Here is an 18,159-nt window from a genome sequence, read left to right on the forward strand (position 1 = left end):
GTATCCAAAGAAAACAGTGGTTGGATCCTAAAAGCTGAATTATCATTTTTAGTGTTTCTGTAACTGAACGGGGTTGTAAATGTAGATTTGTTTTTTCCCTTGGTTGTACATGTGCCTCTGTAAGAGGTGATTGAAATATTTCCCCCCTCCCCCCCACTGTAGTTCATTTTGATTATATTTTGGTGTTCAATAGTACTGTATACATCTAGTTTTCATGAAGAAATGATACCAATTTTAAAATCTCTGTATTAAAATGGTCTTGTTGAGAATGAAGTGTGTGGTGTTTTATTTATCTGAGTGTAGTGGGGGAACTGTACCCTTCAGTGGCTGCTGTGATTCAGAATGTTGTGGGTTCAAGTCCCATTCCAGAGACTTGAGCACAAAAATCCAGGCTGACACTCCCAGGGCCTTGCTGAGTGAGTGCCGCACTGTCGGAGGTGCTGTCTTTCAGATGAGACTTTAAACTGCTCTCTCAAGTTGCCCATGGCCTCTATTTCGAAGGAGAGCAGCGCATTTATCCCCAGTGTCCTGGGTCAATATTTATCCCTCAACCAACATCACTAAAACAGATTATCTGGTCACTATCACATTGCTGTTTGTGGGAGCTTGCTGTGTGCAAATTGGCTGCCGCGTTTCCTAAATTACAACAGTGACTGCACTCCAAATGTACTTAATTGGCTGTAAAGTGCTTTGGGATGTTCTGAGGATGTGAAAGGTGCTATATAAATGCAAGTCCATCTTTGTATGCATTGTCTGAGAAGGTGATCGGTTGGCCATTAATGCTTGTGCTCTCCCCAGTCCCAGATCGTTACTCCAGAAAGGGTTGTTCCATTACCATGCAGCATGCCTGCTTTCTGCCCTGTTGAGCACTTGTGCTGCTTATTCCCTTGTTGGTGCTCAATGCATCACTTTGTGCCACCTCCTGAATAACAAGTTTCTTACTGAATTACTGTAGGAAGTTATGCTAAACCTGTATCGAACCTTGGTTAGACCACACTTGGAGTACTACGTGCCGTTCTGGTCGCCATATTATAAAAAGGATACAGAGGCACTGGGGAGGGTGCAGAGAAGGTTTACAAAGACGATACCAGAAATGTGAGGGTATACATAGAGTTAAAAATAGAAGGCTAATAGAGGTCTTTTAAAATTAAGAAAGGTTTTGATAGAATGGATGCAGAGAGAATGTTCCATTTGTGGGGAAGAGCATAACTATCAATATAGTCACCAAGAAATCCAATAGGGAATTCAGAAGAAACTTCTTTAGTACAGCTGCAGTACAGAGGGACCTTGGGGGGGGTCATTGTCATGAAACACACAAAGTTAGTATGCAGGTACAGCAAGTAATCAGGAAGGCAAATGGAATGTTGGCCTTTATTCCAAGGGGGATAGAGTATAAAAGCAGAAACGTCCTGCTACAACTGTACAGGGTATTGGTGAGGCCACACCTGGAGTACTGCGGATAGTTTTGGTCTCTGTATTTAACGAAGGATATACTTGCATTGGAGGCAGTTCAGAGAAGGTTCACTTGGTTGATGCCGAAGATGAGGGGGTTGACTTATGAAGATAGGTTGGGCCTATACTCATTGGAGTTCAGAAGAATGAGAGGTGGTCTTATCGAAACTTATAAGATAATGAGGGGGGCTTGACAAGGTGGATGCAGTGAGGATATTTCCACTCATTGGAGAAACTAAAACTAGGAGGCATTGTCTTGGAATAAGGGGTCACCCATTTAAAACTGAGGTGAGGAATTTCTTCTCTGAGGGTTGTACACCTATGGAATTCTCTGCCCCAGAGAACTGTGGAGGCTGAATCATTAAATATATTTAAGGCGGAGATAGATTTTTGAGCGATAAGGGAGTAAAGGGTTATGGGGAGTAGGCAGGGAAGTGGAGCTGAGTCTGATCAGATCAGCCATGATCGTATTAAATGGCGGAGCAGGCTCGAGGGGCCAGGTGGCCTACTCCTGCTCCTATTTCTTATGTTCTTTGCCCAGAGAGTGGTGAGAATGTGGAACTTGCAACCACAGGGAGTGGTTGAGGCGAATAGTATAAATGCATTTAAGCGGGCATTAGACAAGCATATGAGGGAGAAGGGAATAGAGGGTTATGTTGATGGATTTAGATGAGGAAAGATGGGGGGAGGTGCAAGTGGAGCATAAACGCCGTCATGGACTGGTTGGGCCAAGTGGCCTGTTTGTGTTGTATATCCGATGTAATTCTTCTGTGATTTGTGCTGACATGTGATCTTCACGTGTCCATGTTGGTTATGGAATATTAGCGTCAGTCGATAAAGAAACATGGCCACCTCTTGTCTTTGTGTTTAGGTAATATTAGATATAACAGGACTCCAAGCAGCACATGGAACATTTCTTCAACAAGTTGTAGGACAACCGGGCCCTTCCCCCAAATGCATTTCCATATTTATATTTTATGCGTGACAAGTGTCCGCTTGGCTCAATTGTTAACACTGTTGTCTCTGAATCAGAAGATTGTGGCTTCAAGCACCACTGCAGGACTTGGGCGCATCTCCTCATCTGCCACTCTGTCCTTTGGGTGAGATATGTTGGTCAGGTGTGCTGACCAACATTGGGCCTCCATCTCTTTTCTCTCCACCTCCCCCCCCCCCCCCTTTTTTCCGCCACCACCCCCCGGCCCCCCACAAATACCAAAATGGATTAACTTGCTGATTATCCAACAGCGTTTTGGGGGATCTTGTTGTACTGATGGCAGTTCAAAGTAACTAATTGTATGTAATCTTCTGCGTGACATTTTTGTGAGGTGTGAGAAGGTGCTGTGTAAATAGTTGGGTGGTTTCCCTCCTGTGACCCGGATACCGTTTTAAAATAAAGCTCCCATACCTTTCCCCACTTACTTTAGCTGTCAAGTGTTGATCTTGTATTTTTTCTAATCAGTAGCAAAGAAAACATTAGAAATTAAAACAATCCCAACCCAAACCGCGCTCTGTTGCGATTGAAACTTGTCACACTGTGTGTGGCCTATGCTCATCACTTTTTAAAGGTCGTGGGTACATCTATACCCAGTTTTTCATTTGTTCTCATGGGATGAGAAATCGCAGCATCATGAGCGCAAAATACAGTATATTGATTTGCAAGAAGTAAATCGCTGTTTCACTGGGAAGGAGTACCTGGGGCCCTGGATAGTAGGAAGGGAGGAGTTAAAAGGGCAGGTGTTGCATCTCCTACGCTTCCACGGGAAGGTGCCATGGGATGGGGAGTGGGTATTGGGCTAATTGAAGAGTGGATCCGGGTGTCACTGAGGGAATGGTCCCTTTGCAATGCTGAAAGGGATGAGGAGGGAAAGGTGTGTCTGGTCGTTGCATCACGCTGGAGGTGGAGGAAATGGCGATGGATGATCCGTTGAACGTTGAGGCTGGTGGGGTGAAAGAGGACAACGGGAACCCTGTCGTGGTTCTGACTGGGCGGGAAAGGGCTGAGAGTAGAAGTGTGAGAAATCATAGGCAGTCTCTCGGAATCGAGAAAGACTTGCTTCCACTCTAAACATGAGTTCTTGGGTGACTGAACAGTCCAATACGAGAACTACAGTCCCTGTCACAGGTGGGGCAGATGGTCATTGAGGGAAGGGGTGGGTGGGACAGGTTTGCCGCACGCTCTTTCCGCTGCCTGCGCTTGATTTCTGCATGCTCTCGGCGATGAGAATCGAGGTGCTCAGCGCCCTCCTGGATCCACTTCCTCCAATTAGGGTGATCTTTGGCCAGGGTTTCCCAGGTGTCAGTGGGGATGTTGTATTTTATCAGCGAGGCTTTGAGGGTGTCCTTGTAATGTTTTCTCTGCCCACCTTTGGCTCGTTTGCCGTGAAGCAGTTCCGAGTAGTGCTTGCTTTGGGAGTCTCGTGTCTGGCATGCGAACAATGTGGCCCACCTAGCGGAGCTGATTAAGTGTGGTCAGTGCTTCAATGCTTGAGGATGTTGGAAAATGGGATAGACGTGGTCGAGGGCCATGTCAACCACGGGAGAGGGGAACCCTTAGTTGAGGGAAAAGGAAGACATATTGGAAGCACCGCTATAGAAGGTGGCATCTTCAGAACAGATGTGATGGAGAAACTGGAAGAATGGAATAGAGTCTTTACAGGAAGTTGGGGTGGGAGGAAGCGTAATCCAGGTAGCTGTGGGAGTCAGTAGGCTTATAGTAGATATCCACTCCAGTAGGAGAGCAACGGCAGTGAAGAGGGACGTCACCAAGATCCAGGTCAGTGATTGGAGCGTGGACAGGTACAGCAGGAGCGGCAAGAGTTCATAGAGCGACATGAGTTCGGGGCCCAGAAGAGGTGAGGGCCCGGGTCAGCACGCTCCAGCCCACACTGCGATATGTGTGCACTGGGTCCATGCAACAGAGCTGGTCTTGGTTAACCCTTGCCACTGGACCAAGACCTAGCTCTGTCAAGCCCGTGTGGTGGCTGGTGTGCAATGGCCACCACACCTTTTATTAAAAAAAACATGCACAGGCATCTTCCACCCTTCAAGATTTAGTTCAGGACCTGGAATTTTAGGTCCTTCATTGAAACACCTGTGAAATTTTTGACGTGGAAGCAAGTCATCCTCGATTCGAAGAACTGCCTGTGATGAGTGGATATTGGTTGACTGCCTAGCCCCAAAAATGATGGCAGAGAAGTTGAGGAAGGGAAGGAAAGCGTTCTCCAGGGCAATTAGGAATGGACAATAAATGCTGGCCTTGCCAGTGATGCCTGCATCCCAGGAACAAATAAAAAATAAAAGACGGGTGAAGGCGAGGGAGGGGTGAAAATTTGAAGCAAAGTTGCTTCAATTTTCCAGTTTGGGAGTGAGAGCAGATGTAACACTGATACAGTCATCAATGTACTGTAAAAAGAAGTGACGGAAGGGGATCGGAGTAGGACTGGAATAAAGAATGTTCCATATATCCCATGAAAAGGCAGACCCCACCATAGACCCTGTTATTCTTTCCTCCCCAATTTCACTTGCTTAGAGCCTGTTCTATCTCTAACTTTTGTTTTCCAGTTCTGATTAAAAGGGTCACAGAGCTGAAACATGAAATCGCTGCATAGATGCTGCCTGTCCCGCTGAGCATTTTTCTGGCTGTTGTTTGAGATTTCCAGTAGCCACAGCAGGTCTGCTCTGGTGCCATTGTGTGTGTGTGTGTGTGGGGAGGGGGGAGCGGCTTCAGGAAGCAGGGTCCTTGCAGCCCACAGAAAGTGCTCTATCCGCAGAGCACATGCGGCCGTCCACTGGCATTGCCTTTTTTATTACTTCGCGGGATGTGGGCGTTGCCGTCAAGCCCTGCATTTATTGCACCATCCCTAACTGTAGTGGTGGTGAGCCGCCTTCTTGAAACGTTGCAGTCTGTGCGGTGATACTTCTTTAAGCGCTTTTGATACTGGCCATTTCAGAGGGCAGTTAAGAGTCAACCACATTGCTGTGGGACTGGAGTCACATGTAGGCCAGACCGGGTAAGGGCGGCAGATTTTCCTTCCCTAAAGGACATTAGTGAACCAGATAGGTTTTTCCGATAATCTGCCAGTTTCATGGTCACCATTACTGACACTTGCTTTTGAATTCCAGATTCATTTAATTAACGGAATTTAAATTCCCCAGCTGCCGTGCCAAGATCTGCACACCTGCCTCTGGATCATCAGTCCACGCCTCTGGATTATTATTAGTCCAGTAACATCACGCCACCCTACCCGCTATGTTGCCTGACTCAAAAAAACTCCCCCTTTTTAAAAAAAAACATTTTAAAATAATTCAAATATCAAATTTGAAGGAGGAGAGGGGGGTGGAAATGGAAGACTGCTTTTTATTTTGGGAAAGGGCGGGAGAAATAAATCCAAAAAGGCAATAAGTGTGAGATGAAACAGCTGGGGGAAATCCTTGCAGCTGCCTGCATGAAAGATGGCGGCGGCAAGCTGGAGTGTGGCAGGTTTGTGGTTGCCTGTACTAAAGATGGCGGCTCCCTCGGTGCGGGTAGATGTATCAAAGATGGCGACGCCCTTGTTGTTGTTGCCTGTATGAAAGATGGCGGCGGGGAGCTGGGCCAAGGTTTGCTACAGCCTGGTTGCCAGGTGAGTTTGGGGCCTGTCTCTGAGCTCCCTGGGTCAGGGGTGGTGGCGGGGAGCTCTCCTCAAACCTTGCTGAGTGTCTGCACGCTCCAAGGTTGCCCTTTCAGTCAGTGCAGGGAGTTTTGCACAGAGACAAACCACTGACTTTTCACACTGGGCCTCCCTGCACAGCCCCTGGGTCAGAAAGTTGTGGCAACAAGTCTTTATTTCCAACATTTCAGTGAGTTTGTTTCCTCTTTAAAATGTCAGGGATTTTTTTTTTTTTCCTTTTTAAATCCCCGGAATTAACAGATAAACAAAGCAGTTAAGTGCTGGTTGAAGTGAACCTCACAGCTCAGACCTATTTCCATCAGCAGAGAGGTCAACAACCAGGGGGCACAGATTTAAAGTAATCGGTAGGAGGTTTAGAGGAGATTTGAGGGGAGATTTCTTCACCCAGAGGGTGGTGGGGGTCTGGAACTCGCTGCCTGAAAGGGTGGTAGAGGCAGAAACCCTCACCACATTTAAAAAGTACTTAAAGTGCCATAACCTACAGGGCTACGGACCCAGAGCTGGAAAGTGGGATTAGGCTGGATGGCTCTTTGTCGGCCGGCGTAGACACGATGGGCCGAAATGGCCTCTTTCCGTGCTGTAAACTTCTACGATTCTATCAGAACAGGCTGGGTCTCTTTTCTCTTGTTAAAAATAAAAGGCTGAGGTCTTTTAAAATTATGAAAGGTTTTGACAGAATGGATACAGAATGTTTCCACTTGTGGGGAAGAGCATGACGTGAGGCTATCAATATAAGATAACCACCAAGAAATCCAATAGGGAATGCAGAAGAAACTTCTTCACCCAAAGAAAGACTTGCATTTATATAGCGCCTTTCATGACCACCGAATGTCTCAAAACGCTTTACAGCCAATGAAGTACTTTTGAAGTGTAGTTGATAGGTCCTTACTATACAGTATAAATGCACACGAGGCCCATGCTTGAGAGAAGGTCAGTCTGTGACCTGTCCTTTATTCCTTAGCACTCCAAGTGATGAAGGTGGGTGGAGCTTCCCCTTTTATACCTGAAGGTCCAGGTTCGGAGTGTCTCCCACCTCGTGGTCATTGTTCTCACAGTGTACAACTTAGGTCAGTTTATACATGAGTTACAATGCTGGTTGAATACATGACATCACCTCCCCACCTCCCCCCCCAAAGTCTTATTGGGATCACAGGTTGAGTCTCTCTGGTGGTTTACGCTCTCTTGTAGAGCGCCTGAGTTGGGGCTCCGGTTGTTGGGCGCTGGCCTGAGTGTCTGCTGTTTGTGGTGCCTCAGGCCTATCCAGACTGCCCACAGTGACTGGGCTCTCCTCCCTTTGGTTCCGGTATTTGGTCACCTGTGGTGTAGTGAACTCTACATCGTGTTCTTCCTCTGCTTCTTCTATGGGGTTGCTGAACCTCCTTTTTGTTTGATCCACGTGTTTGCGGCAGATTTGTCCATTGGTAAGTTTAACTACCAGAATCCTATTTCCCTCTTTGGCAATCACAGTGCCTGCGAGCCATTTGGGCTCTGCAGCGTAGTTGAGGACAAAAACAGGATCATTTACATCAATACATCGCGCCCTCGCATTCCTGTCATGGTAGTCATATTGTGGCTGGCGCCTGCTCTCGACATTTTCTTTCATGGTGGGGTGTATAAGGGATAACCTGGTTTTGAGCGTCCTTTTCATTAGTAGTTCTGCGGGTGGAACCCCGGTGAGCGAGTGTGGTCGGGATCTATAGGCCAACAGGAGACGTGATAAGCGTCTTTGTAGGGAACCCCCTTGGATTCTGAGCATCCCCTGTTTGATTATCTGCACTGCTCGTTCTGCCTGGCCGTTTGAGGCCGGCTTGAACGGTGCCGTTCTGACATGGTTAATTCCATTGCCTGCCATGAAGTCCTGGAATTCAGTGCTTGTGAAGCACGGGCCATTGTCGCTGACCAAGACGTCCGGTAGACCTTTGCCCGTAGACTTTCTACCGTGGCAGAGGATGTGCTTGAATTTAAAATGTCACACTCGATCCATTTGGAGTAGGCGTCTACTACAACCAAAAACATTTTTCCCATGAAAGGACCTGCGTAGTCGACATGGATGCGTGACCAAGGCTTGGCGGGCCATGGCCAGAGGCTAAGGGGGGCTTCCCTGGGCGCATTGCACAGCTGGGCACACGTGTTGCACCTGCGAACACAAAAGTTCCAGATCTGCGTCTATCCCTGGCCACCAAATGTGTGACCTGGTAATTGCATTTATCATGACAATGCCCGGGTGCTCATTGTGGAGTTCTCTGATGAACACCTCTCTGCCCATGTGGGGCATGACTACCCGGTTTCCCCACAGTCGGCAATCAGCCTGAATCGAGAGTTCATCCCTGCGCCTGTGAAATGGTTTAAATTCCTCAGGGCATGCCCTGTACGTGGCTGCCCAGTCCCCATTCAGGACACATTTCTTGACTAGAGACAATAGCGGGTCTCTATTTGTCCAGACTTTAATCTGATGGGCTGTCACGGGTGAGCCTTCGCTTCCGAAAGCTTCAACAGCAATGATCATCTCAGCAGCATGCTCGGTAGCCCCTTCAGTGGTGGCTAGTGGGAGCCTGCTGAGTGCATCGGCGCAGTTTTCAGTGCCCGGTCTGTGCGAATTGTATAGTCATAGGCGGCTAACGTGAGTGTCCACCTCTGTATGCGGGCCGATACGTTTGCATTTATGGCCTTGTTGTCGGCCAAAAGGGACGTTAGGGGTTTGTGATCTATCTCCAGCTCAAATTTCCTGCCAAACAGGTACTTGTGCATTTTCTTTACAGCATATACACATGCGAGCGTCTCCTTTTCTACCATCCCGTAACCCCTTTCTGCCTGGGACAGACTCCTGGAGGCATAAGCTACCGGCTGTAACTGACCCTTGACATTGACATGCTGCAACACACACCCAACACCATAGGACGACGCATCGCACGTTAACACAAGTTTCTTACATGGGTCGTATAGTGTTAACAGAGTGTTGGAACATAACAAATTGCGTGCTTTATTAAAAGCCCTTTCCTGGCTGTCCCCCCAGACCCATTCGCGACCTTTGCGTAGGAGCAAAGAAGTCCTCCGCTCTTGGTAGCGGGTACTGGTCTTGGAGTGACACCCGATTGATGGTGGCCTTGTAATCACCACATATCCTGACCGACCCATCCGCCTTGAGCACCGGCACAATCGGGCTCGCCCAGTCACTGAATTCGACTGGCGAGATGATGCCTTCCCTCAGCAGGCGGTCCAATTCGCCTTCTACCTTTTCCCGCATCATGTACGGCACCGCTCTGGCCTTATGGCGTACTGGCCTGGCGTCCGGGTTTATGTGAATCACTACCTTGGCCCCCATGAAGGTGCCGTTGCCGGGTTGAAATAGTGAGTTAAATTTGTCCAGGACCTGTGAGCATGATACTCGCTCCACAGAGGAAATTGCATTGACATCGCCCCATTTCCAGTTCATGACAGCAAGCCAACTCCTCCCCAGTAGTGCGGGACCGTCCCCTGGGACAACCCAGAGTGGCAACCTGTTCTCCGAATCTTTGTGGGTCACGACTACCGTGGCGCTGCCTAGCACCGGAATGATCTGCTTTGTATATGTCCGTAGCTGTGCATCAGTCGGCGATAATTTTGGCCTCCTGGCCTTGGACGCCCACAACTTTTCGAACGGTTTGATACTCATCAGAAACTGGCCGGCCCCCGTGTCTAGCTCCATTGATACTGGGATGCCATTGAGGAGCACTTTCATCATTATCGGTGGTGTCCTGGTGTATAAACTGTATACGTGCTCCACATGAACTCGCTGAACTTCAGCTTCCAGCGATTTCCCCCAGCATTCATTTCTGCAATTTCTGCAGGTATTTTGCTCATCTCTGCAAACTCCAGCTGAGTGTGTGCCTCCACGCCTCCAACATGAGCTGTTGTTGGAAACAAAAGATCCCTTGCCAGTCGATCGTCCCTGACTGCCCCTGTTATTGTCCTTGAGTGCGCCATTAACAAGTGTTGATGGCCCCATTACTGGTCGCATTGTCCCTTGCAATGGCGTGAATCGCCGTTCAGCTTGCCATTATCTCTGTCGAACTCCCCCTCTGGGTTCGACTACATGTTGGGGCATGCCCAATTGCCCCTGCCTGCCTGGAGAACTGTGTGCTGCTTTAACAATGTTGAATCTCTGTCCCAACCATTCCTTAACACAGTACCTCTCGTCTGTTCTGCTCGTGGCCATGCTTGCGTGGTTTAAATCCCAGTTTCTCGTCGCCATTGATAGGTCCTTACCATACAGTATAAATGCACACGAGGCCCATGCTTGAGAGAAGGTCAGTCTGTGACTTTATTCCTTAGCACTCCAAGTGATGAAGGTGGGTGGAGCTTCCCCTTTTGTACCTGAAGGCCCAGGTTAGGAGTGTCTCCCACCTAGTGGTCATTGTTCTCACAGTGTACAACTTAGGTCAGATTATACATGGGTTTCAATGCTGGTTGAATACACGACAGTAGTCACTGTTGTAATGTGGGAAACGCGTCAGCCAATTTGTGCACAGCAAGCTCCCACAAACAGCAATGTGATAATGACCAGATAATCTGTTTTTTTGTTATGTTGACGGAGGGATAAATATTGGCGGTACTGAGGGAGTGCTGCACTGTTTCACGACTACCCGACGTCTCAAAGAGCATTTCAGCCGATGAAGTACTTTTTGGAGTGTAGTCACTGTTGTAATGTGGGAAACACGACAGCCAACTTGTGCACAGCAAGCTCCCACTAACAGCAACGTGATAATGACCAGATAATCTGTTTTTTTGTTGTGTTGATTGAGGGATAAATATTGGCCCCAGGGCACCGGGGAGAACTCCCCTGCTCTTCTTCGAAATAGTGCCATGGGATCTTTTACGCCCACCTGAGAGAGCAGACGGGGGCCTTGATTTATCGTCTCATCCGAAAGACAGCAACTCCGACAGTGCGGCACTCCCTCAGCACTACACTGGTGTCGGCCTAGATTTTTTTTTACGCAAGACCCTGGAGTGAGACTTGAACCCACAATCTTCTGACTCCAAGGTGAGAGTGCGAACCACAGAGCAAACAAACAGCTGACACTGATTGAACGATAAATATTGGCCCGGACACCGGGGAGAACTTCCGTGCTCTTCTTCGAAATAGTGTCCTTTACGTCCACCTGAGAGCGAAGAAGTGGCCTCTTAACATTTCATCCAAAAGACCATGAGTGCACAGAAACAGGCATTCGGCCCAAGAGGCCCATGCCGGTCTTTATGCTCCACACGTGCCTCCCTTGTTGTTACATTTGTCGGGCTGCAAGGCGTGGGTGTAGATGAGTTATTTAGCATTTGCAAGGTTTGGGTTGAAAATAAGATTGTTAGGAAGGTTGCAAAATGAAGGGATGTTAAAGCCTGTCTATAATATACCTGGTGCACTTGATTCTAAAACCAGCAGCCATGGCACAAGAAAAGGGACACATTTATTTTTATTGGAATTTAAGGTGCATTAACTACCTCCCTCCTTTTGATAGAGTGAATCCTCACTGCTAATTGAATCTCTTATTTTTCAGAATACACACAGGACAGCTGGTGAAACACTTGTACTGCACCAAGAAGTGGAGTGGGAATGGCATGGGACATCAAAACGTTCTGCTACCGTCACCGACACTCTCCTCTCACAGTAAGCTATTTGAAGCATCAAGCATCCTGTGTGTTTGTAGTTGCCGCTAGGCGCTTCGATCAGTGGGAGTTCTCCTGGAACATTGCAGATTGTCTGCAGATCCACAATACCCTTTCAGTAGCAGCGGAGACCGCAAGGAGTGGATGCTCTGTCGTTGAATATAATCATGGCAGAGATCAATAGATTTTTGGGCACTCGGAATCAAGGGATATGGGGATTGTACAGGAAAGTCGGCATCATCGTAGGCAGTCCCTCGAAATCGAGGAAGACTTGCTTCAACTCCAAACGAGAGTTCTCAGGTGACTGAACAGTCCAATACGGGAATGACAGTCTCTCTTTCAGGTGGGACAGACAGCGGTTGAAGGAAAGGGTGGGTGGGGAGTCTGGTTTGCCGTACGTTCCTTCCGCTGCCTGCGCTTGTTTTCTGTATGCTCTCGGCGACGAGACTCAAAGTGCTCAGCGCCCTCCCGGATGCTCTTCCTCCACTTAGGGCGGTCTTTGGCCAGGGACTCCCAGGTGTGGGTGGGGATGTTGCACTTTATCAAGGCGGGCTTTGAGGGTGCCCTTGAAACGTTTCTTCTGCCCACCTGGGGCTCGCTTGCAGGAAAGTGGAGTTGAGGTAGAAGATCAGCCATGATCTTATTGAGTGGTGAAGCAGGTTCGAAGGGCTAATTATTTTGGTGGTGGGGGGGGCGAGATTGCTATCCCTGAACCAAGGTTTAACGTCTTGCTTAACTGATGTCAGCAAGGGTGCTGCAACTACATCTGCATTGCTGCGTTAGGGAGGGGGGGAGGGAATTTGCAGGGATTCCCTTTCTTAATTGCTCTCCACTAAGTCTTGCTGGAAAGTGTTGGACAAGTAGACATCGGGTGAAGGCTGGATTAGGTCGCCATGCCATCACCTCCAGGGTCTTAAAGCTGTCGATGCTCGCACACGAGGAACAGCAACTTAGTTGAGGTGCTGGAGGGTTATCGGTTTCGAAGAGCTCTGTCTGCCAAGAGTCTAAATTTCACAGAAATGATCTTTGTGTGAGCCATCGGGAAGATCATTCAGCCCATCTTCTCGACTCATTCTTTTATAAATTTGCACTGGAAAGGTTGCGGAGGAGATTTACAAGAATGTTGCCTGGACTGGAGAATTTTGGCTATGAAAAAAGATTGGAGATGCTGGGTCTGTTTTCTTTGGAACAGAGGAAGCTGAGAGGAGACCTGATTGAGGTGTATAACATTATGAGGATAGATTGCAAAGGAAGGACCTGTTTCTCTTGGCAGAGGGGTCAACAACCAGGGGGCATAGATTTAAAGTAATTGGCGTAGGAGGTTTAGAGGGGATTTGAGGGGAAATTTCTTCACCCAGAGGGTGGTGGGGGTCTGGAACTCACTGCCTGAAAGGGTGGTAGAGGCAGAAACCCTCACCGCATTTAAAAAGTACTTGGATGTGCACTTGAAGTGCCGTAACCTGCAGGGCTACGGACCCAGAGCTGGAAAGTGGGATTAGGCTGGATAGCTCTTTGTTGGCAGGTGCGGACACGATGGGCCGAAATGGCGGCCTCCCGTGCTGTAAATTTCTGTGATTCTATGAAATTGACTCACTGGACATGTGCGGTGTGGTGCTGAGCTGTGGGAAGCTAGCAAGGTCTCACTCCAAAGTTTGATTCCTGGTCTGCACTCTGATAAATGATCTCAAAGGACATAAGAGGAGACATTTGCCTTGGTATTTCTAGGTTAGGGAGGAAAAGAAAAGAAAGACTTGCATTTATATAGCGCCTTTCACGGCCACTGGACGTCTCAGCACTTTACAGCCAATGAAGTACTTTTGGAGTGTAGTCACTGTTGTAATGTGGGAAAGAAGAGGGTAAATTGGACAGTCTGGAAGTGGAGGATTTCTTTGACTGGGGTAGTTCAGAAAGCTACATGTTTGCACAGAAACCGGCCATTCGCCCCAACTGGTTTGTGCCGTGTTTATGCTCCACATGAGCCTCCTCCCACCCTAATTCATCGAACACGATCTGCGTATCCTTCGATTCCATCTCCCTCGTGTTTATTCAGCTTTTGGATCCGTCTTTCGGGTGAGACGTTAAACCGAGGCCCCGTCTACCCTCTCAGGTGGACGTAAAAGATCCCGTGGCACTATTTCGAAGAAGAGCAGGGGAGTTCTCCCCGGTGTCCTGGCCAATATTTATCCCTCGATCAACATCACTAAAAACAGATTATCTGACCATTATCACGTTGCTGTTTGTGGGAGCTTGCTGTGCGCAAATTGGCTGCCGCGTTTCCCACATTACCACAGTGACTACACTCCAAAAGTACTTCATTGGCTGCAAAGCGCGATGGGACATCCTGAGGTTGTGAAAAGCGCTATAGAAATGCAAGCATTCCTTTCTTTACGATGGCATGAGATATGGTCAGTGAGTATAAATACTATCCAGTTGTACCAACTCCAGGTACCTGTCCGAGCCAGACTGGGTGCCGAGGATTAATTACTATATGTAGTTGTCGCTGAATCATTCCTCGGTTCGTGTGTCTTGAATAATGTGGATTTAATTCTGTTGCCACCAGCTCCACATCTCCTTCAAGCTGCCGCCCGATGATAACATCGGCTCTTGCTTTAAAAACGCATCAACATGTAGAATAAGGGGACATTAAACCGTCGCCTTTTGGAACTGTTTTGGCATTTTTTTTTTTGTAAAGGATCTCGTGCCTGCAGCTTTCCATGTTCAGATGTAATCTGCGTTTAATCCCTCTCGATCTATATTTAGCGCAGGAACTGGCATCTTGCCAGTCTCTCGCAGCAGACCTGCGATTCAAGTGTCGCACTCTGCCTCCCGTGTTGCTACGGCAATGGAGCCCGAGAATTGGATGTTGCCACGACTGGGACGGGAAAGGCTTGCGTGCTCAGTGTTCATCAGGAAGGCATGGTTCAGGAATCGCCCCACTGCTCCTGATGTCGGGGTTCTCCGAAATTCACACGTTATTTCCCAATCTTTATATTTTCTTTGAGCATTTTTGTGATTCTCTTGCCAGTGGCACTTTGCACCAGTCGACAGTTTAAGTTACCGACGCTGCCACAGTGCCGTATTGAGCCCACGCAGCTCGTCGAATATACGGCACAGAAACAGGCCACTCGCCACAACCAGTCCATACTACTCCCGTCTTTCTTCATCTAACTCTATCAGCATAACCCTCTATTCCCTTCCCCCTCATATACTTGTCTACCTTCTCCCTAGAATCATGGAACGGTTACAGCACAGAAGGAGACCATTCGGCCCGTCGAGTCCGTGCTGGCTCTCTGCAAGACCACCTCAGCCAGTCCCACTCCCCCCGCCCTTTCCCTGCAGCCCTGCAATTTTTTTTTCCTTCAGGTACTTATCCAATTCCCTTTTGAAAGCCACGATTGAGTCTGCCTCCACCACCCTCTCAGGCAGCGCATTCCAGATCCTAACCACTCGCTGCTAAAAATGGTTTTCCTCATGTCGCCTTTGGTTCTTTTGCCAATCACCTTAAATCTGTGTCCTCTGGTTCTCGACCCTTCACCAATGGGAACAGTTTCTATCTACTCTGTCCAGACCCCGTCATGTGCTTGTCCAGCTTCCCCTTAAATGCACCGATACTATTCACTTCAACCACTCCCTGTGAACCCCATAACTGTCTGACTCGGAGGCGAGAGTGCTGCCCACTGAGGCAGCTCTGATTTAGCGTGTAATAATTACATCTCATTGGACTCTGCCATTAATGTAGCCAGTGTAATTTAGAGCCTACTATTGCAGTTCACTGACTTAGGCAGGAAAATGTCTTCAGTGAATGATGGGCTTAAAAAATAAATTGTCCTTGGCTGCGGAGGTGGTGGGGGGGAGAGCCTGAGCAACTTGAACAACCAAAGTTACGATAAGACCGTCAGCGACCAAGACTTCTGGCAGCAGAACTAATCACTCATTCTCACCACTCTCTGGGTAAAGAAGCTTCTTCTGAATTCCCGATTAGATTTCTTGGTGACTATCTTGTATTGATGGCTTCTAGTTTTGTTCTTCCCCGCAAGTGGAAACCAACTGTGTCTACTCCAACACGGTGCTATTGAAAACACAGATTCCAGATTAACAACCGTTGTCTGATGCTCCACATCATGCACCTGGTTTCCTCGGCTCCCATGTAGTTAGCCTTTAGCCTTGACGCTCCTGATAACCCAGGTGCCCGAGCTTGTCACTTCCTGTGTTGTGAAGCCTTAGAGTTTGTGGGGGGAGGGGGAGGGGAGCGAAGCCAGGGAGAGATAGTTACAGCGGAGTTCTGTAATTAGATTGCGGCAGTGATTTTTCTTAATAAAACAAAGTCCTACGTTTATATAGCGCCATTCACGACCACCGGACGTCTCAAAACGCTTTACAGCCAATGAAGTACATTTGGAGTGTAGTCACTGTTGTACTGTGGGAAACGCAGCAGCCAGTTTGCGCACAGCAAGCTCCCACAAACAGCAATGTGATAATGACCCGATATTCTGCTTTAGTGATGTTGATTGAGGGATAAATATTGGCCCCAGGACACCGGGGATAACTCCCCTGCTCTTCGAAATAGTGCCATGGGATCTTTTACATTCACCTGAGAGGGCAGACGGGGCCTCGGTATAACGTCAGCCGAGATTTATGTGCTCCGGTGTCTGGAGTGGGAATTGAACCCCATAACTGTCTGACTCGGAGGCGAGAGTGCTGCCCACTGAGGCAGCTCTGATTTAGCGTGTAATAATTACACCTCATTGGACTCTGCCATTAATGTAGCCAGTGTGATTGTAGAGCCTACTATTGCACAGTTCACTGACTTAGGCAGGAAAATGTCTTCAGTGAATTATGGGCTTAAACAATAAATTGTCCTTGGCTGCGGAGATGGTGGGGGGGGGGGTGGGGGGCAGCCTGAGCAACTTGAACAGCCAAAGCTACGATAAGACCGTCAGCGACCAAGACTTCTGGCAGCAGAACTAATCATCGTAACTAAATATAAACTGAATTCAACTGTAATAGAAACATAGAAACATAGAAAATAGGTGCAGGAGTAGGCCATTCGGCCCTTCTAGCCTGCACCGCCATTCAATGAGTTCATGGCTGAACATTCAACTTCAGTACCCCATTCCTGCTTTCTCGCCATACCCCTTGATTCCCCCTAGTAGTAAGGACCTCATCTAACTCCTTTTTGAATATATTTAGTGAATTGGCCTCAACAACTTTCTGTGGTAGAGAATTCCACAGGTTCACCACTCTCTGGGTGAAGAAGTTCCTCCACATCTCGGTCCTAAATGGCTTACCCCTTATCCTTAGACTGTGACCTCTGGTTCTGGACTTCCCCAACATTGGGAACATTCTTCCTGCATCTAACCTGTCTAACCCCGTCAGAATTTTAAATGTTTCTATGAGGTCCCCTCTCATTCTTCTGAACTCCAGTGAATACAAGCCCAGTTGATCCAGTCTTTCTTGATAGGTCAGTCCCGCCATCCCGGGAATCAGTCTGGTGAACCTTCGCTGCACTCCCTCAATAGCAAGAATGTCCTTCCTCAGGTTAGGAGACCAAAACTGTACACAATACTCCAGGTGTGGTCTCACCAATGCCCTGTACAACTGTAGCAACACCTCCCTGCCCCTGTACTCAAATCCCCTTGCTATGAAGGCCAACATGCCATTTGCTTTCTTAACCGCCTGCTGTACCTGCATGCCAACCTTCAATGACTGATGTACCATGACACCCAGGTCTCTTTGCACCTCCCCTTTTCCTAATCTGTCACCATTCAGATAATAGTCTGTCTCTCTGTTTTTACCACCAAAGTGGATAACCTCACATTTATCCACATTATACTTCATCTGCCATGCATTTGCCCACTCACCTAACCTATCCAAGTCGCTCTGCAGCCTCACAGCATCCTCCTCGCAGCTCACACTGCCACCCAACTTAGTGTCATCCGCAAATTTGGAGATACTACATTTAATCCCCTCATCTAAATCATTAATGTACAGTGTAAACAGCTGGGGCCCCAGCACAGAACCTTGCGGTACCCCACTAGTCACTGCCTGCCATTCTGAAAAGTACCCATTTACTCCTACTCTTTGCTTCCTGTCTGACAACCAGTTCTCAATCCATGTCAGTACACTACCCCCAATCCCATGTGCTCTAACTTTGCACATCAATCTGTTGTGTGGGACCTTGTCGAACGCCTTCTGAAAGTCTAAATATACCACATCAACTGGTTCTCCCTTATCCACTCTACTGGAAACATCCTCAAAAAATTCCAGAAGATTTGTCAAGCATGATTTCCCTTTCACAAATCCATGCTGACTTGGACCTATCATGTCACCTCTTTCCAAATGCACTGCTATGACATCCTTAATAATTGATTCCATCATTTTACCCACTACCGATGTCAGG

At 48.0% G+C, this 18,159-nt stretch overlaps 1 protein-coding gene across 1 annotated transcript in view; it reads left to right on the forward strand.

Moving 5' to 3' along the window:
- The first annotated feature begins 5,994 nt into the window (after positions 1-5,994).
- Positions 5,995-18,159, forward strand: part of LOC139234760 (NFU1 iron-sulfur cluster scaffold homolog, mitochondrial-like) — a 29,575-nt gene continuing 17,410 nt past the window's right edge. Inside the window, exons 1-2 of the mRNA XM_070865449.1 lie at positions 5,995-6,074; positions 11,651-11,760. Coding sequence (XP_070721550.1) covers positions 6,028-6,074; positions 11,651-11,760 — 157 coding nt within the window. The 5' untranslated portion in view covers positions 5,995-6,027. The remainder of the gene's footprint in view (positions 6,075-11,650; positions 11,761-18,159) is intronic.

This window comes from Pristiophorus japonicus, chromosome 22, assembly GCF_044704955.1.
Source record: "Pristiophorus japonicus isolate sPriJap1 chromosome 22, sPriJap1.hap1, whole genome shotgun sequence".
NCBI lineage: Eukaryota > Metazoa > Chordata > Chondrichthyes > Pristiophoridae > Pristiophorus > Pristiophorus japonicus.